The 20,079-nt window shown below is 36.2% G+C and overlaps 1 protein-coding gene across 1 annotated transcript; it reads right to left on the reverse strand.

Annotated features, from left to right (window-relative positions):
- Positions 1 to 425: 425 nt before the first annotated feature.
- On the reverse strand, positions 426 to 8,523 carry slc20a1a (solute carrier family 20 member 1a). The gene is made up of 11 exons (XM_056237478.1): positions 8,402 to 8,523; positions 6,510 to 7,150; positions 5,984 to 6,124; positions 5,488 to 5,573; positions 5,247 to 5,343; positions 4,062 to 4,181; positions 3,103 to 3,318; positions 2,468 to 2,963; positions 1,553 to 1,738; positions 1,127 to 1,211; positions 426 to 1,033 (listed from the first exon to the last, which is right to left on the reverse strand). The coding sequence occupies exons 2-11, from the start codon at positions 6,856 to 6,858 to the stop codon at positions 869 to 871; spliced, it is 1,941 nt and encodes a 646-aa protein (XP_056093453.1). The 5' UTR covers positions 6,859 to 7,150; positions 8,402 to 8,523; the 3' UTR covers positions 426 to 868.
- Between the last annotated feature and the right edge of the window lie 11,556 nt (positions 8,524 to 20,079).

Genomic DNA, 20,079 nt, shown 5'->3' on the forward strand with positions numbered 1-20,079 from the left:
AAGCATTTCAAATGGAATATATCAGACTGCAAGTTCTCATTCATTGAAATGCATTGTACCTGAACCATTTGAAAGTTTTTTCAGCAATCACCAATAACAAAAGATAGATACATAAGTTATAATCTATACAGTATAACAGCCATTATTGGGGTTCCTGTCTTTATTCGAAATTTTAACAGGGAAAGATAGAAGTGCTTGTCCACAGATTGAATATTCTTGTAATAATTTACGTGTCTTCTTGTCAAATGTAATAAACCTTGTTTTGTTTGATAGGATTTCGAGGTAACCATTCATGGATCTTTGAAAGATTTAGAATAATTTTCAGCAATCTCCATTTTAAACACTTACTCACTTATACATACTCTAAGGATTTGTTATTTATTAAAAACAGGTCTCTCACAGTTTAGGATGACAAGACAGCATAATTTATGTTAAAAACTGTAGTTTATTTACAGGTGGAAATTAGCATGCACATGTCAGCAGGAATATGATTTATTTCAAATGTCATGCAAGTTTATATATTTATAAATAAACAATTGCCTTACAGCTTAGAGTATAAATTGTCATTTACCAAAAAATGCTAAAAGTTGAAACAGAATTTTAGCCCAACTTACTATTTTTCTTTAAAAAAAATATATATATGTAAGGCCCCAAGTAAACCTACATAAACATTTTCATACTACATATCTCACACTTTTTACAGCTAAAAAAAAATCACAGAGTAAGAGTGTGATGCGCAAACATCCACAATCCTTGATTTACTATGTACAGTACATATGATGGGACAAGTTGAAACAACGATGGGACAACGTTTTTTTTCCTCAAGAGTTTAAGTATTTACATGGAGTAAATGGTTTAACGTAACACATTAGGCCAGAGGCAGTATAACGTAATAGAAGAGTGCCATAATAGCAGCACTGATAAGACCAGAAATTGGCACGGTCACAAACCAAGCGATAAAGATATTCCGGAACAGATGCCAATCAACGGCCTTCTTGGAGCGGAGCCAGCCAACTGACACCACTGATCCAACCTGCCCATGCACACACAAACAAAGAAGATAATAAAATTGGACGTTTAATACTATAAATTACAACTGTAGGGATTAATCTAGTAAGCAACACACCTTGCAATGAGTAGTGCTGACTGGGAGTCCAATGTTGGAAGCGACAACCACAGTTACAGCAGAGGCGAGCTCAATGCTAAACCCACTGCGAGACAGACATGATGATTATAATAAGCACTATAAGCATCTTTACACACAGCACAGAACCGTTTAAAAGGGAAAAAGTACTGTGGCATTGTCAAAATGTCATAATACTAAAGACAAGACAAATTTTCTTTGCAGCTTTGCGCGAGGGAATTTCCACGAGACAAGGAGTGTTGTTAAATTGTTTGTTTGCACTGCAAAGTCAATAGAGATAAGAAAGTGGGAACCGGCTCTTAAGCCCTATGAGAACCACAGTGATAAAAACAGAACTATAAAGTCTGATCCCACAAATAAGCGCTCTTATCATCAGTTTCTTCTCAGTGGAGGTATGAAGCTTGTTACCTGGAGGGAGTGATGGGAGTCAGGTCTTTGCCCATGGTTTGTATGACCCTCCGACCCCAAATCCAGAGTCCTGCACAGATACCCACTCCACCATAAAGGAGCAACCAAACTGGTGTAGGAGCACTGGGTGCTACAGAAGCGGTGTCATATATCAACCAGAGAGCAACGAGGGGGCCAATCGCATTACTGTAGGAGAGGAATGATGAGTTATGTTACCATTTAGAGATTAACACTGTGCTCATTATAAAACAATGTCAGAAACCAGGATAGAAATGCATTAAATACATTACCGTTTAAAAGTTTAGGGTAGGTACATTTTTAAAAATGTTTTTGAAGGTCTCTTATGCTCACCAATGCTGCATTTTTTTGCTAAAAAAAGCATCATTTCTCCAGTCTTCAGTATCACATGATCCTTCAGAAATCCTTCTAATATGCTGATTTGGTGAAACATTTCTTATTAATATCAATGCTGAAAATAGTTGTGCTGCTTAATATTTTTGTGGAAACTGTGTTTTTCAGGATTCTTAGATGAATAGTAAGTTCAAGGAACAGCATTTAGTCTTGACAGTCATTTTTGATCAATTTAATGCATCCTTTCTGATTAAAAGTATTAATTTCTTTCAATATATATATATATATATATATATATATATATATATATATATATATATATATATATAACTGACCCCAAACTTTTAAACAGCAGTGTATCTGTGCCAGATCAGCTATGTACTGATATTGGATATTTGGCTCATTTAAAGTTAGTTTTTAAAAACACTAATAATTTAATTGTAATTTTTAACAAATCCCAAAATGAATATCCAGTTTTATACTGTACATTTTAATGTTGTGATACCTGAATTCACATTAAGATGTGGACAAAATATGAAAAAAGGTTTATTATGTATCTCATACCTTACATCATTTCCACCATGCGCAAACGATCCGAAGCAGGCGGTGAGAATCTGCAGGAACTGGAAGAGCGTGGACACCTCCGGCCTGTCAATTTCTAGCTCATCTATTTCCTCTTCCAGCGAGTCGCTTCTGACGGTCTCTTCTCCCAGCTCCACCGCCAGAACTTCATCTCCTGCAGGAACTTCTCCATCAGCCACTGCTGTACAGTAGCTGTTATAGCTGTCGTACCGCGAGCGCCTTTTCTCTCCATCCAGGCCAGTCCGGCTTCCCTCGCCCTCCTTCAATGACCCGTGTATTCCATAGATGGCCATGGTGTAAGAAGTATAACTGTTGTTACGGCGGATAGGTTTTTCTCCGAGCTCTCCCATGCATTCGCCCACCTTGGCCAGGTGAAGTTTGTGCAGTAGATCCTTGTAGATTCCAGAATCTTTGTGTACGGTGTGAAACTGGCTTCCGTTCAAGTCTGGGACAGCAATTCCAGCACTGCCATTTAAAGCTAGAATGGATGACAGAAAATTGCAGAATAAAGAATGAGTAATATAGTCAAAAGAAAGAAACTTAAAGCTTAATCAGTTCATCAAAACACAATCTTAATTACAATTAATTTAGTGTGTTTATCATTTCAAGAGGCTGACCATGAGTGCAGTCCAAATCTTTGGTGTCAAAATCTTTATTGTCCAAGTCGGTTTCCGCTGATCCTCCGATGTCAAAGGCCACTTTGTTGCTGTCAGCAGGGGGTGTCTGTGGAACAGGAGAGTAGCTTTGAGGTGGGGCGGGATGGTCCACAAGGCCATTTGAGGATGGCTTCTTCTCAATTAGTTGTGTCCCACTAGTGTCGGCAATATTCTGACCTGAAAAGATGAAAACAATTACAGAAATAATTATATTAAGAGGAAGGATCCAAATGTATGCAAAGTCAATGAGGCAGTTTATTAGAAATATTCAAAAAGGTATTTAATTTCATCATGTTTCCTTGGGATTCGGGAAAAGGTAATTGATTGATTGATTGAGTTTATTTCATTCATGGATATTTTCCATTAACTTACTTCATCATCCTCATATATATAATTAAACCATAATGAAATTGGAAGATACTTTAAAATAAGAAATAAAGTCACACTGTGAGACATCACAAGTTACAATTGCAAGAAATAAAGTTGCAATTGTGATATATACTACCGTTCAAAAGTTTGAAGATGGTAAGATTTTTGAATGTTTTTGAAAGAATGTGCACCAAGGCTGCATTTATTTGCAGAAAACAACAGTAAAAACAGTAATATTGCGGAATATTGTTACAATTTAAAATAACTGTTTTCTATTTTAATATATCTTAAAATGCAATTTATTTCTGAGATGGCAAAGTTGATTTTTCAGAAGCCATTTATTAAACAATTATTATTTTTGTCAATGTTAAAACTGATAAACGGAAAGTTTAAAAGAACAGCATTTATTTTAAATATATTTTATTTATATATATATATATAAGAACTTTTGAATGTTTCAACTATATTGCAAAAAATTCTAATAGTAGCCTATTTAAAATGAATACTGACAATGGTCATAAAATTACAGACATGATAATATAAATATTCACTTTTGATCTTCTTCTTTAACCGTGGACACACAATGAACCAGACCACCAGAGCAGTAAGCATGGCACAGCCCAGTGAGATCAGCAGAGTGCCCCACCATGGTACCCTATCGAATCCCAACACTGCAGAATAAAGAAAAGAAAGAGATGAAAACCTAACATGATTTTGTGTTAAACAGTGTAACATATTCTATACACTTTCATATTGAAAATCATCAAGAATACTCAAAGTCTCACATTCCTCTTGAAAAGACCTTGGGTTTCTCTGAATTAGCATTAGCATAACTTCACATTCTAATTAATAGCAAAACTGTGTGGATAAGTCAACCTGAAATACAAATAATCTTTTAAAATGAAGGACATCTTTCTTGTTTTCTAAATAATGATAGCACGTTTATCCTTCAGAATTACTGTAAGTTTGTTGTGCGTGTTGACAAAACACTACAGTGAGATAAGCAAACGGTTATACAATTTCTGTCTCAAATCAGGTTGAAATAGGGGACTTTCCAGTGAAAGTGTCTTTTTATCATTATAACTTACGGCTAAGTTATTTTTCAGTTCCTCTGAATGAGAAGAACCAGTATCAAACAGGGTCATGTGCATGGCTCAGTAGATAACCAGGAAGAGGGCGGCCCTGTGGCCCACTGATTAGTACACAGACTCTAGGACAACAGTTGGTTCACAGCTGCCTTTTTTAGTTTCAGTACATCATGATCCCCCTGACATTTGCTTAATAGTACAGATTGTTGAACTTGGGCCAAAATTATATTTCATTATTCCATCGACAAACAGCTACACATTTTCACATAGCACATATATTCATTAGCAATATAGTATACTGTGTTTAACCCACCAGCCTCTGTATGCGTGAATGTGAAAGTAAATTAAGTTAATTAGATGAGGGAGGGGTACTGTATGCATACATGTGATCATGACCTCAGCATGTTATATGTGTTTGTGTGTTCAAATCATATATCATATTAAAGTACATTCTTAGTGACAATTTGGGAACAAAATGTTCCTCAAAAGGCTAAATCTGACATAAACCCTTTTAATGACATTTGGAAACTCAATCAATGAATTGAATCAATCAATAAAAAAAAAACATAAATAAAGTGAAGTTATATATTTCTTTAAAAAAAATAATATATATATATATATATTTATTTAGAACAGAAAAAAGCTTACTTGGAGCTCCGGTAAACATGATGGAGAACAGATTGATTCCCATTGTAACAGCATAGAAAACTGGTAATGCTCTTAAACCATTGGGCACTGGATCCTCCTAGAGCACATGGATATATTGCTGTTTAGCACGTGGTAAAAAAAAGTATGTTCTTTCTTTATTGACAACAACAAGAGATTACGTAAAATACCAAAACAGACACGGGCACATTATGTAACAGGTGAGCTCAGATTTGCTTTTTACCTTACTCAAGATGAACTTGCGGACAAAGTAGAAGAGAATGGCAGACATTATGCCGGAGAGAAGAGGTGAAAGAAACCAAGAGGCAACTGGAACACATATATCAATGCTTTACAAATATGCATAATTCCACATCCAAACATCGATGCTATTCTCTGTTATCTAAAAATTGTATGGCCCAAGATTTCTCAGGGCTGCATGCCGAGTATCAACAAACACCCAGTAAGTCACAAGGGGTAATGGCATGTGACCACATTTCCTGTCTGTATAGTCCAAAATTTTCTGTTCCATAAATAACTCTTATTTGGGTCATGTGAAAAAAATAATAAAACTAAGAAATGTGCATTAAATCATGTTGGGGTGGACTTACTGCTTACTATTTCTTGGGTCACATGGGAAAATATTCTCTTTTCATTAACTGACTCATTATTTAGGAAAAATCATGTAATCTGATTAAGCATGTTTATGCAAAATCTCAAAAATGCAAAATTTCACGTACCAATGCGAAGCAGTTCGAGCCATTTGACCCCCTGATGACCCCTAGCAACCATGGAAAAGCCTATTGTAGCGCCCACAATGCAGTGTGTTCCAGAGATGGGGAGTTTCAAGAACGAAGCTACGAGCTGCCAAACAGCAGATCCTGTAATAGTGCAAAAAACAAACATAAGCTTGTGATGTGACCAACACAAGTCATGGCAATATGAGAAACTTCCACCTAGGTGATATGCTCGCAATTTACTGGATTCAGCTGTTTCGCATTCTCCTGTGTAACACACTATGATGGACATTTTTTGAGGGTGTTAAAATATGTATTGGCTTTAAATGAAAGAAAGAGCAATGGAAGTCAATGGGGTCCAAAACAACATTGGACCCCATTGACTTTCATTTGATTCCCAAATATCTTCTTTTACATTTTACAACAGAACTAAAGTCAAACAGGTTCAGAATGACATGAGGGTGAGGAAAATGATGACAGATTATTTTATTTTTTTGGTTAACTATCTTAAAATGAAGTACATACTCACCAAACATGGCGCTGATGGAGCCAGCCATCAGCACAGCCTCTGAGCCGTTGTACATGTGAACATCGATGATACCCGAACGGATGGTCTCACTGACCTTGGCCCCTAAAAGGATGGCACCCACTGTCTCAAAGATGGTGGCTAGGACGCAGGCCTGGCGCAGGGTCACGACCCCAGAACCCACTGCTGTACCGAAGGAGTTGGCCACATCGTTGGCGCCCACAGAGAACGCCAGGATAAAAGCGATGACGAAGCCCAGCACCAGCAGCCAGAGAAAATTAGACATGTCTGTCTGTGTGGCCGCCGTTAGCATGGTAACAGTTGCAAGGGATGCTAGTGTAGTGGATTCCATTGCGGGAGAGTAACTGCACTATTGGCCTATTGTGAATCAAGCTGGGTCAGATTATTGAGGTATTTCTTCTTAATAAATAAATAAATAAATAAATATCCAAAGCAATAAAGGAGACGAGCTAAAAATCAGTCTACACCCGGTCTATCTCCACAAATAAAAAGTAGCAGGAAGTAAAAAGCAACTGTTAGCTACATATACTAATATCAGTCAGGGCTTTGCATTGGCTTTGAGTGGCTACACAGACAGAGACATCCATTGTGGACTAGATCTTAGTAGTGATCGACAGTACATTCTGGAAAAGAAAGAGCCATTTGGATGATTTAGAGACTTTAAGACCTGACTATTAAAAAGCACAAAACAGAAACACACAATTAAAGTAAACCACACTGCTTTTTATGCCTTGATTTAGATATTTTGGTGGGGATGGATTTGTGGGTGCAAAACAGCCTAACCTAGTCTACATAACTGTATAGGCTAAGCAAAATAAACAATGGCTACAAATGTTTCAAAAATTGACAATGAAATTTTGGCCATACGGTCTAAAATAATGCCATTTTTCAGCTCAGACTGTAATAATTAGTTCTGTTTAAAAGCAATGCAAAGCACACTATGCTACCGATAAGATTTACATTCACATTTGCAGCAAGATCTTTCTATTTAGTTCTACCTGGGTTGGTTAACCAACAAAGACCCACGTAGCTGGGGTGACAAATGAATGGGGATTTTAATGCATTTAATTATTTATTAGCATTTTTTTACTCTTTTTTTTTTTATCTGTTAGCATATCATATTATTTATCCACCATAAAATTATGCTGTTTTGTTATTTAAAAAAAAAAAAAAAAAACTTTGAGGGACATTAAGATCTACTGTGTGCCAGTGTAATCAAGTAAGGAATTTTCAAAACAAAGTGCCATATTCATTAGGAAAAAAGAGGCTTAATAATGCTTCATTAAGCGTGCTATTTGATTATGAGCCTGAAAATACTTTTGATATTTTGATGGCAACTTGTAACTTTTTGATGGCAAGTTTTGATGTAAAAAAAGACTGTAAGTGCCTTCAGACATCAGAGGATTTAGAGAGACTCAGAACACTTCATGAAGACTTAAGCACATGCTTCAGAAGTAGATGAATGACTTATTGAATTACTTATTCTATGAGAACAGGTGTTTGATTTGACTTTGTACAGAAGACCTGCATACCAAACCATTATGATGTTCCCTGACCACACAAGAATACATGCACATGAATCATCAGAATTTGTTAACATTCCAATTTTGTGTCAATTGTCAAGTCTGGGTGATATTAAATACAGATAGCTGTGAAAAGACAATTGATGTGAGAGTCTCATGACATTGTGCAGTTCATCATGCTATTGTGAGTTACTGTTAAGGACATGTATTAAATTACTAACCAAAATGACTAAAATCATATCAGCTTTGCCCTGGAGTTCAAATACACTGTTGAATAAATAATGTTAAATTTTTCAACCCTTAACAAATACTCTCAGATGTAACCTAAAAGCAACTAAACAGGGTACTCACCAAATGAGTTAAATGACTTCTGCTTGATCGGCTGTGTTATCAATAAATTGATTGATAAATGAACGCTCAGTTCCTGTGTAAAACACAGGTAAATATGACCCTGAAACCTTTCTTAGCCTTTAATTCCACGACTCAACTAACTGTAGCTCAGTCTGGCCTGTTATATATAATTACTAGAGAAGGAGGGGAGAGTGAAGAGAACCACACCTCCAGAGGATCATGAGACTGTGAGTTCTGTGAAAGCCAAAGACTTTTAATGTTTAGCCAGAGGTTTGCACCAAATAACCAATTATATATCTCGTCATGTATGCGTAAACACATGTTCTTATATGTGTTTTCTCTATATGAACCACGACTACATAATTGTGTATAATATTAAAGCAATTGTCTGTGAAAAAAATATTACATAACTTTGTTTTACAAGAGCTCATTTACTGACTTCTCTTAATATGCCAGGTCTGGAAAGACAAAGTTGTTACAAAATAATACCTCTTCATTTCGATGGTCCACTAATTATATTCTACATTTTACTAATAAGTAACTTTGCAACTAGATGTCAACTAACTCTCATTAGAGTATGAGTAGAATAAGTTGACATGTAGTTGCAAAGTTACAAGAATGTCTGTTGAGGGACCATCAAAATAAAGAGTAAGCAGATATTAAGCAGTCTACAAATACTCTGAGACCTGTAGTTAGTGTCAAATTTACATATAGTTAGTAGCATGTTTAAAGTGGACCATCAAAATAAAGTGTTACCAGATTTTATAAATTTTAGAAGCATTTAGAGAGCCATATAAATATAAAATAACTTAAGAATAAACTATAAAAAATAATAATTATGTCAAGTTATATTGTTATTGTATATTTTACACATACTTATTCTTATTAACAGGCCCTCATTTATTTTGACAAATTGCTTAGATAATGAAAAACAGCTTTAAACTCAGAACAGGATACATCTTTATACACTTACCTATCTCTAATCATTTATTAGTTCACAATACTTATGAACATGTCTTTTTCCGTTATCTGTGACTAATGAACATCCGTTTTTTTCCATGTATCACAAACACACATCTATGACCGTCAGCAACTCTGCCAGGACCGAAATGCTACGATGGACACTGGACTGCTGACATCTTACTTTCGTGTAATTATTTACCATTTGAAAGTGATGGATGGTATGTATGATATGGAAAATGCCTTCTCAGCTCAAAAAAGAAAAGAGACAGATATTTTTGGATCAAACTTTGAACCCCATTTGGGAAGGCCTGAGTGGCCTGTATTGAGGGTCTGTCAACATATAATGTCATGGAGATTATTTCCATGTCAGTCACCCACAATCTACACAGCACTTCTAGGAGGAATTTATCTTCATTAAAGTTTTTAATATTGGCTGTTTTTTCTTTTTTCAAACAGAATTTCAATGTGACAAAAACGGGTAAAAAAGATCCTGGTGATGCATCTTCATTCAAATATGACTTACAATAGCTCTGTTGTGGATATTTGAGTGCAGATATATGATGATCCTAAAGCTAAGGACAGCATTTCTGCTGCTAGAATGATTCAAGATGAGTATAGAAAGTATCTTTCTATATAACAGAGCTTAATATCAGGAAGGAAAACCACTGTTCGAATGTTTGGGGTACAGTAAAAACAGTAATATTGTGAAATATCATTACAATTTTAAACAACTGTTTTCTATTTTAATATTTTTTTAAAAGTAATTTATTCCTGTGATGGCAAAGCTGAATTTTCAGCATCATTACTCCAGTCTTCAGTGTCACATGATCCTTCAGAAATCATGCTGAAAACATTGATATTTCTCCTTCTTATTATTTTTAAAACATTGAAGAAACATTTCCTATTATTATCAAAGTTGAAAACCTTTGTGCAGCCTAATATTTATGTTTTAATATTTAACAAAAAATTAATAATATTTAATATATATATAGGCTATATCTTAATTATATTAATATAAAATTTGTATGTAATATATATATATATATTAGGATTATTTGATTTGAAAGTTCAAAAGAACAGCATTTATTTGAAACAATATTTTTGTAGCAATATAACAGTCTTTACATATAATTGTCACTTTTGATCAATTGATCAATAAAAATACTAATTTCTTTTTTTTTTTAAACTGAACCCAATTATTCTGAACAGTACTGTATGAATATGGATATAAGCATTATGTTTTCATGTGCATGTTGGTTCAATCACGGGGGAGTGAGGAATTTTCCCTACAGGATTTTTTGCTTCCACACAAACCCTGACCTCAGTCGTGACCACAGGCAGCTCCATGTGAAATACAGAAGAAGGATCTGGATCAAGGCCAGACCAAAATTAAATAAGCCTGTTGTATTTGTCTGAAATGGCAGGTTTTTCACTTTCTTTGTAATTTAGAGACTGACAGATGTTGCTTAACATCTAACCTGCCGATTAGCCTTGTGAAATCAGCCTTGAGTTGACTATATTTTGAACTTACTCATACGAAGCAGTTTTCAATCATAATATTTGCCTCTAGTTTTACAAAACAGATAACCTGCTCATTTTAAGTCTCTCTGGGAACATACAGTAAAATGAAAAAAAAAAAAAACATTCATCCTCTCAGGCACACAGTGGCAGCTCTGTTTTCTCCCTAACCGCTTGCATAAACCTAGTATTTAAACTCGATGTGTAGGAAAACAGGAAAGGAATCTTCAGACTAAATAGTTGGGTTTTGCAGACATCCCAACCTGCAACAAGTCATTTCAGGGAGTTATCCTCCCTTCCCCCCCCCCCCGACATATCACCACAGAACAAGAGTTTACTTGTATACCGAAATAAAGTTGAATATAACAGAAAAATTAATTAACTATTTACATAAGCGCCAAATGTAGGCCTATTTCCTACATCCAATGCCTTTTACTTTTGTTCCTTGCTTTCGTTGCACTTTGTTGCTGCTTGCTTGTAAAATGTGTCTTATATTTTCGCTTTTTGGGGCACTCTCCCTCTGCCATGATGCCGCTCCTGTGTCTAGATACACTGAACTGATAGGTTCCGCGGGAGAAGAGATAAAAGCCCGCCCACACTGACAATTGATTGGTTGACTTACCAAAACAGGCCAATCAGGATGCTCTCTGTCTTACATGCACTTCTTGATGCACACACGCGCGGCACACACACACGCAAAGTCTCTCGCTCTCTCCCTCTCTGTCGTGTCGTGCGCGCTACACGGTTTGGAGCACAGTCTAACCGCTCTTGCTCGCGCGCTCTTGATTCCGGGAGATTTTAACTAATTTGCGGGCATCAGGGAGCCGCTATCAATATGCGGGAGACTCCCGGAACTTCCGGGAGACTTGGGATGTCTGGTTTTGCCATGTGTCTCACATGTGTCATGTGTCTGCAGGCTGCTCAGCCGTTCCACTAATAGGTTAGCACACTGATGCAGAGCAGGAAGATGCTAAAATAAGCTGTTTTCTTCCTGCATGGCCTGTTGAACGCTCTGAACTGTGACATCTCTGAAGCCCATGTCTGCTTTGCACCACACTACATAAATCCCAAGATAGGTATTTTTTTCACTCATAAAATAGATATGAGTATGTTTGAAACTTACAACACTACATGTGAATGTGCCACTACATGTAACACTGTGCTTGCTCAGTGTACAGCTCAAATGTACAGCTCAGGAGTCATGATAGAATGTTGTGTGCTTTGAACCCTATACCAAAACTTGGCAATAACTTTCAATTAAAGGTCGAGAATATTTTTCCATATACACTTTTTTTTTTATTCTGGATTGAAACTTTTTTTTCACATCCTGATAGCAATAAATAATAGAAGGGTTCTAAATATTAAAACATGTACATATGTCATCGGTGGAAGTCTCAGGATGCAATGATATGCATCCTGAGTGGCGTGCATCCCTGAATGCAATGATGATATCTTACCTGCTTATTTCCCCCTCCGCACACCCTGCTCGCGCAGGCATCACACGTCATCAGCGCGTTCCCTAAAAGGCTATGAAGAGTTTTCAGACAGTCACCGAGCGCCACAAACAAACAGCAGTCACCTTTACAGTTCCTCATGAACCAAAACTACGATTTTATGCTGAATTCACGTCATGTCATAACCGTGAAGGCAACCGTTCTACCGCGGAGCTGTTTACGTCTCACGGTCACGTCACAGACTCTGATTTATGCGTTTCTATGTCAATCAATACCAACGCCGAAATTAATCTGCAGCTATCAGGTGGTAAGAGCTCTGTAACTTTTTTACGTTCATTATTATTGTAATGCAGAGGTGGAAGTAACTAATTACAAATACCTTTGTTACAGTAGGCCTACTTGAGTAGATTTTTTTTCTTTCTAATTTTATTGAGTATAAATAGATTGTGGTACTTTTACTTGAGTTGAAAAAAAAAAGTATTCAGCTTCGCTACATTTATTTTCACCAAAAGTACTAAGTACTTTGACAAAGTTGCCGACGGAGCAACAGGGCGAGCTGGCATTTGACTGACACCTTTCAAACTACTGCGTGCGGTGGAGCCCTGCGCTTCAGCCAATAACAGACAGTTCCGAGTCGGGTGCAAAACCAATCAAAACTTCCAGTTCAGCTGGGAGGCGGGGTGTTCAAAACGCACTTTGACATATGGCGCTCGCTTTGAATCAGTAGTATCGTTAACGTTTCAATATTTTAGAGAATATGCTCATATTTACTGAGCTATGCGCATATTCTGATTTTAAACTGAAATAGGTGATGGGTCATACCATTGATATTACCCGAGCACTGAGCAGTTAAAGTAAATAGAAAACTCGGCTCATACAAGGACGCAGGTTTTGCATGGACGGAGCAAGAACAATAAGTTAAGTGACTAAAATACACGCACACAATTCAGTTGAATGGTAAAGCTTGCCCTCTTTAAACAATGCAATTAAACTAAATGTACGAAGCAAACTTTGTACAAAGCTGAAATAACCTCAACATTAGAAACAACAACAGTAATAAGATAGCGTGAATCATCTGTCAATCGGATGCACGTAAAAGTGTAGGTCGTTGCTATAGCAACAGTGGGCTCTTTTCGGTAGAATGAAAAAAAAGCATGTTAACCCCTACCCACTTTATTTTTTTTACGGGCATTTTTAATCCCTCATTTCTTTGATCAGACATCTCACCCTTCTGTGCTTTTGCCTTTAAAAAAATATTCAAATGATTAACTTAGGTGGACTTTTCACAATTAGTAATGAAACAATCGCTCTTACTTAGCAACAGGGATAGCTAATATGTTTGCTTAGCATATTGTCAAACACAACAAAGAAATCACTAACGTTACATAAAAAACACACGTCAGTCGTGTTTGAAATAACTTGCTTCAGTGGTCCCATGTTGCTTCTTAAAACAGTGTGACAAAAAATATTTAATTTGATAAAAATTCTTTATAGTCCAGTCTTTTTATGAAAAGAGGTTGAACAAATTGCAACAGAAGCAAACTCTACTGATTTTGTATCCTCAATATGTCCCGAGTAAGGGAAAAAAAGCCCAGATGAATCCCATTAAAGGAAAGTTTCGAAAAAGACCCAAATATAGCCTATTCATAGCCTATTCATTCTTTTTCTCACGTGAATAGAGTGAAATTTGTAACCTTTAGATATCGCCATGACAATTACTGAGTTGATTACTTAATACATTAAGACAAACAAAAAATGTATTTAAGTTTTTTTTTAATTGTTTGTTAAAGGGTTAGTTCACCCAAAAATGAAAATTCTGTCAGTAATTACTCACCCTCATGTTGTTCCAACCCCGTAAGACTTTCGTTCATCTTCGGAACACAAATTAATATATTTTTGATTAAATCTGAGAGCTGGATCACTCCTCCATAGGCTTCTTAAGGGATCGAAACTGACCGGCCCAAAAGTTATGAAAGACATCGCTAAAATAGTCAGAGTGACTACAGTGGCTCAATCTTAAGTTTATCAAGTGACGAGAATACTTTTTGTGCGCAAAAAACAAACAAAAATAACGACTTTATTCAACTAATCATTTCCTTCTCTGTTCGGCCGTGATATTTCATGTAGTGAAACTACGCAAAGCTTCTAGGTTGTACGTCACGCATCACACACATGACCAGCGTTGGCCAATAGTGAGCCTACGTGTGACGTGCAACCTAGAAGCTTTGCGCAATATCACTACGTGAAATATCACGGCCCACAGAGAAGGACATTTTTGGGCCGGTCAGTTTCGATCCCTTAAGAAGCCTATGGAGGAGTGATCCAGCTTTCAGATTTAATCAAAAATATCTTAATTTGTGTTCCGAAGATGAACGAACGTCTTACGGGGTTGGAACAACATGAGGGTGAGTAATTACTGACATAATTTTCATTTTTGGGTGAACTAACCCTTTAACATGGGCAAACGGTGCATAATCTAATTACGTTTGTGCTAATTTGCATAAATACCACAATAGATCTAAACATTGGGTAGCCAGGTAAAAATGTCTTGTTGACATTTAACAGTAAAATACTTAATGTTAGGGTCTGAATGGAACCCATTTAGGCTACCCATGAGCATTTATACATAGAGGCAGGAAGAAGTACTTTAGAAACCAGCCTTTATTAATTTTTATTGCAGAGATGGGGTTTGGGGCTGGGTCCGTGGGACTGTTTCTGGGGGATGAGTCTGAGGGAAGAACAGGGAAGACACAGGTAAGGAGAATGCAGAAGACAAAAGGTAGGTAAAATAAAAAGTGGCTGGATCAAACAATCAAATGAATCCATGTAGGAGAAACAAAAGGAAATCTTTCTTACCTGAGTGACAGCTTAGTGACAGTTGAGTGGACCTTGAATGAATGACTGAATCTCTGCCCCTTATGGTGACATTTGTTTGCCTCTATAATCTTTTACTGTAAGATGTCAACAAGATTCAACAAGACATTTTCACCTGGCTATACCCAATGTTTAGATATGTTGTGTTATTTATGCAAATTAGCACATACGTAATTAGATTATGCACCGTTTGCCCATGTTAACAAACAATTTCAAAAATCTTGTAATACATGTTTTGTTTGTCTTGATGTAAGTAATCAACTCAATCATTTTCATGGTGATATCTAAAGGATAAAATTTTTACCCTATTCACATGAGAAAAGAATGAATAGGCTATATTTGGGTCTTTTTCTAAACTTTCCCCTAATGGGATTCTTCGGGGCTTTTTTTTCCTTACTTCTGTTGCAATTTGTTCTACCCCATTTTGGCTTAAAATGACTGGACTAATACAGGCTATGTCGATTAGCGTTGCATTATAGATATCACTCTTACGAGAATACCTGAGATGGCTTGAAGAACACATATAAACACAGATCATTGCAATCGTGTTTATTGTCTTCATTTTTCATTAGTCAAAACGTCTGTATCTGCATGTTATTCAGCTGAAGCAATATCTGATGTCCATATAAGATAAAAACGCCCTCTTGCTTCCAGTATTCAGAAATTACATGAGAGAGTTTTGCACTCCATATTGCTGACATCGCCTCATTTTGGATAAAAATAGAAAAATATACTACTTTGTAACGTAGTAACTTGAGTAGTTTTTCAGCAAACTACCTATTTACTCTTACTTGAGTCATATTATTTTCCAGTACTTCTACTTGTACTCAAGTAAATTATTTCTTAAGTAGCAATACTTTTACTTAAGTACAGTTTTTTAGTACTCTTTCCACCACTGTTGTATGTTATGTGCTTTGAAACATAAAGTAATTTAATGCCGTCTCTTATGACGCTTTGCTGTATCTGCTCTCTGGCTGTGCACGACCGGCACCTGCGCGTTCATGTGTTTTGGACGAGGCGTGGCTCAAAGAGCGCTCTGAGGGAGGGTGAGATCTAATGCTTTCAAAGCTAGCTTGCTATTGCTATTGGTACCCTACCTTCCTTTAAACTTAAACAGAAAAATAATGGAAAATAAATGGAAAAATATACAATCATATATCTAAATGTGAATGTATAAATAACATAAACAAACATAGAATGGGAGGAGCTACACAATGCATAATGGGAGGATGAAAATTTACAAACATCTAAGAGAACAAACAGTTTATTTGACATACTATATTGATCCAAGCATAAATAGCATAATCCTTAAAGCTGCAGTCCGTAACTTTTTTGGGTTAAAAATTATGCCAAATACATTTTTGAGTAAGTAGATAACCAGCCAGTGTTCAAAACTATCTGCTTGCCTTAGCTCGATTCAAAGCGGTAAGCTGGTAATAATGTTTTTAATTCCAGTGGTACTGGTGGATTTCCACGGGAAATTCGAGCATGTCTTTGCGTCATTACGTCACATCTGTACACATAAAGAAGGAGTCTCGGCTAGTATAAGCTATATTGCGTGCGAGGATGCTGGAGGTGGAGATTTATAGCCTTTTCTCACAGCACTTGATATAATTAAACTTATCAATTTGATGGCGGATCCAGAAAGGTTCAAACGACAATCACCAGTGACAACTAGAGATTCACCCGCTGTAAAATGCAAAAGACTGCAACCGGGCCCATGCGAAAACAAGGATAAATATTGGAAGGGCTTTTGAAAGGTGGCGTGAACTCTGTGTTTTGAAGGGGTTCAAAACGGACGCAGATACAGCTTTTTTTCTGCTGGACAGGTAAGACATAAGTTATCATTAGATTTAATCAGCGCGATTTACTGCAATGCTTTTTTCAGTTAGTTGGTCAGAACAAAAGTGGATGTTACTTGTTAAGATTACATTTTAGGATGAAAATTCTTATGTTTGTCATACTTCCAAGAAGTAGAATCTGTGATTCTGAATGACAGTATCCACACCGGCGCAGCGACTGACAGCCGCACATTCTCCTCAAAATATTGGATTCATCCGCGCTGTGCCGTGTCGAAGCACAACCGATGTAAAGTTGATAATTCCGCTAATTTCTGCAATTGCAGATTTCAAACAGAGATGGCGACAAAGAAGAAAAACTACGGACTGCAGCTTTAAGAAATCAATGGACTAGAGATATTCTAATATAACTTAATAACTTTTTTTTTTTACAATATTTGTTTAGAACAAATCATTACAATTTTTACACATGGAATTTTAGACAACCTCTCTGTAAATACCATTATACATGTTTGCAGATCAGTGTCTAATCATAGACTGAAAGTTAAACATTTACTGATATATGTCTGTTAAAACACTATGATCTCATGTATTTTTACTTACTATTTTTACATGAACTATTTTTTTTTACCATGTGTGTATATATATTATATATAATTTTAAAATGTGTATAAAATATATATATATTTTAAACTTCTATAATCACTACTATCTATATTTCTCGATGTAGCCTTTAACTATTAAATCGTCAATAATCATTAGATCATTTTACATCCTGGTCGGGACCTGCTTAAGCTTAAGTTCTAATATGTAATATGACATCCCTTTATATTTTTATTATGTGTTAAGGAAAAACACAATGCAAAGTGATAAGTGTTGTACAGGAGGTTTGAATGTGACTCATGACGCCTTATTATTATTGACACAATGCAACGGCCCAAAACGACATAGATACACTGACTGAACAAATCACCACACCCAAAATAACCATCAATTACATGCAATTTTACAAAGCCTGCTACTGTAATTATAGAGATAATGTTTACAATGGGTAGCTAAAACCGAATGAGAAATGTTAAATATCACGTGAAAGGGTAAATACGAGATTATTTGAAATACTTTCTGCCTCTACTGAAAACATCACTTATGAAATAACAGATAATAACATGTGAACAGCTGTGGGAGACCTGAACTGTAAACACAAAGAGAAGAACTCTTTGGCGTCTATCTAAATCAATCTCTGCATTATAGGGTACAATGACAATTTATCCAGTGCAGTGCGAGGTTTTGTTTATTTATGTACTTGGTGGTGTTTAGTTTAATTGCTTAGTCTTTTTTCATTTCACAATGACAACTAAATAGATGGTGTTAGTTGTTTTTTTCATATGTTCTTTTACCTTGACATCTTGTTAACATGAATCCGGAGACGCTCAATTAAGAAAGACCGAAACAGCCAGTATTGCCTAGACATCATTTCATTAAGATAAGACAATAACAGTGAAAAGAACAGTGGGCGGATAGCGGATTTATTTCCCGCACATAAACAAGTCTATTTTAACAATAGTTTACACAGGTTTGCAATCATAATCCAAGAACATATTAGTGCTTGCCTGAGGCAAAGCAACCCAGTTCCCTAGAGTCTCTGCTGCCAACACCTCCCATACAACAAATCTATTCAGAAATCTTTTCAAACATGGACCCTCTGAATGTAGTAATATATTTACACAGCAGAAGGACTGACATCATAAAAACATTTAAAATTATTTATTAAAAAACTAATTGGCTCAGTTTCACGTCATTTCATGTTCATATTTTCTCATAGGATAACCCTGCAATTTAAAACATCTGTTTAGCTCTCATACATTAAAGTGAGCTACTGCCAGAAGCTACCCAGCTAACGGAACATTCTCAGAATGTTAGCTAACATTGTGGCAATGTTCTCTCAAAGTTATGAGTTTTCTAGTAACATTAATAAAACATTTGTTTAAAGTTATCTGGTCTTTAATAATATTCTCAAAAAGTTAGCACAAAAACATTATTTAGACATAATTTTATACAACGTTTTTACCTAAAAAGTTTAGCTGGATGTTCGACTAACGTTTTTTAAATGTTACTAAATGTTTCTGAATTTTTTAGAGAACATTTCATAACTTTTCCAATATGTTTGCAAAATTATAAAATGGAATATTCCTTAACGTTCGCATAACAAAGAAAAAAATTGTTAAAATATATACATATATAATATATATATACTGTATATATATATATTAAATTTATATATATATTAAATATGTATATATAAAGTGTACGTTTCTAATGGACAGAGCCCCTAAAAGGGACATGGTGATGGAAAAAATATGAGATGGGAGGAAAACTGCTTTCGCTTGCACAACTTATTCTTTGCGAGTGAACGCAACGTTTCTCTGGGGAAGGCAAAACATTTGCGAGAGAATGCAAAAGCATTGACAAATAATTTCCCCCCTATACCCTTAAATGGGGCACTATTTTAGGGAACAGCCATTTCTAGTGGTGTCTGAAACCATATTGGACGTTATCGAGTGCACTCATTTAATCCCATAATGCACCGCAATAGTGAGTGTACAACACGTCTATGGCTGAGTCTGAAATTGCCCCCTAAACCCTCAATCACTATTCCCCGTAAGTCCACTATTACTGAGTTCACTTGAAGGAGTGAATGAAAACAAGTGAGTGAATTCGGACAGCCGTTGAATACATCGGAAGTTCGAAACGCACATCGGCTGTACACTTGTTAATGTGTTGCAATGTGGGATTGAATAAGTGCACTCATTAACGTCCACTATGGTTTCAGACATCACTACAAATAGGGCATTATTTGAGGGGCCATTTTCGGATTCAGCCTATGATATAACCCCCTAAACCTACCCTCACTGTGACGTGGGCAAATCAGGTAACGCGGTCTAACGCCACTCTGTTTATGGGCTTGCCCACTGATCTGGTAACTCCTATTTCTGTCCTGCAGAAACCTATACTTGAATGAATTTCTACTGCGTCTCCCCAGAAGATGGCGCCCACAGCTGAATCATCCATA

The sequence above is a fragment of the Rhinichthys klamathensis genome, unplaced genomic scaffold (genome assembly GCF_029890125.1).
Source record: "Rhinichthys klamathensis goyatoka isolate OS25496 unplaced genomic scaffold, OSU_Roscu_1.1 h1tg000487l_1, whole genome shotgun sequence".
In the NCBI taxonomy this organism is placed as follows: Eukaryota; Metazoa; Chordata; class Actinopteri; order Cypriniformes; family Leuciscidae; genus Rhinichthys; species Rhinichthys klamathensis.

Bases quoted from the DNA above. Each gene is read 5' to 3' on its own strand.
- slc20a1a (XM_056237478.1), bottom strand. From the start codon at position 6,858: ATGGAATCCACTACACTAGCATCCCTTGCAACTGTTACCATGCTAACG. The intron at 6,125-6,509 runs GTGAGTATGTAC...GCACTATTACAG, and splicing joins CTCCATCAGCGCCATGTTTG to GATCTGCTGTTTGGCAGCTC. The intron at 3,319-4,061 runs GTGAATATTTAT...TCATCTTTTCAG, and splicing joins GTTAAAGAAGAAGATCAAAA to GTCAGAATATTGCCGACACT.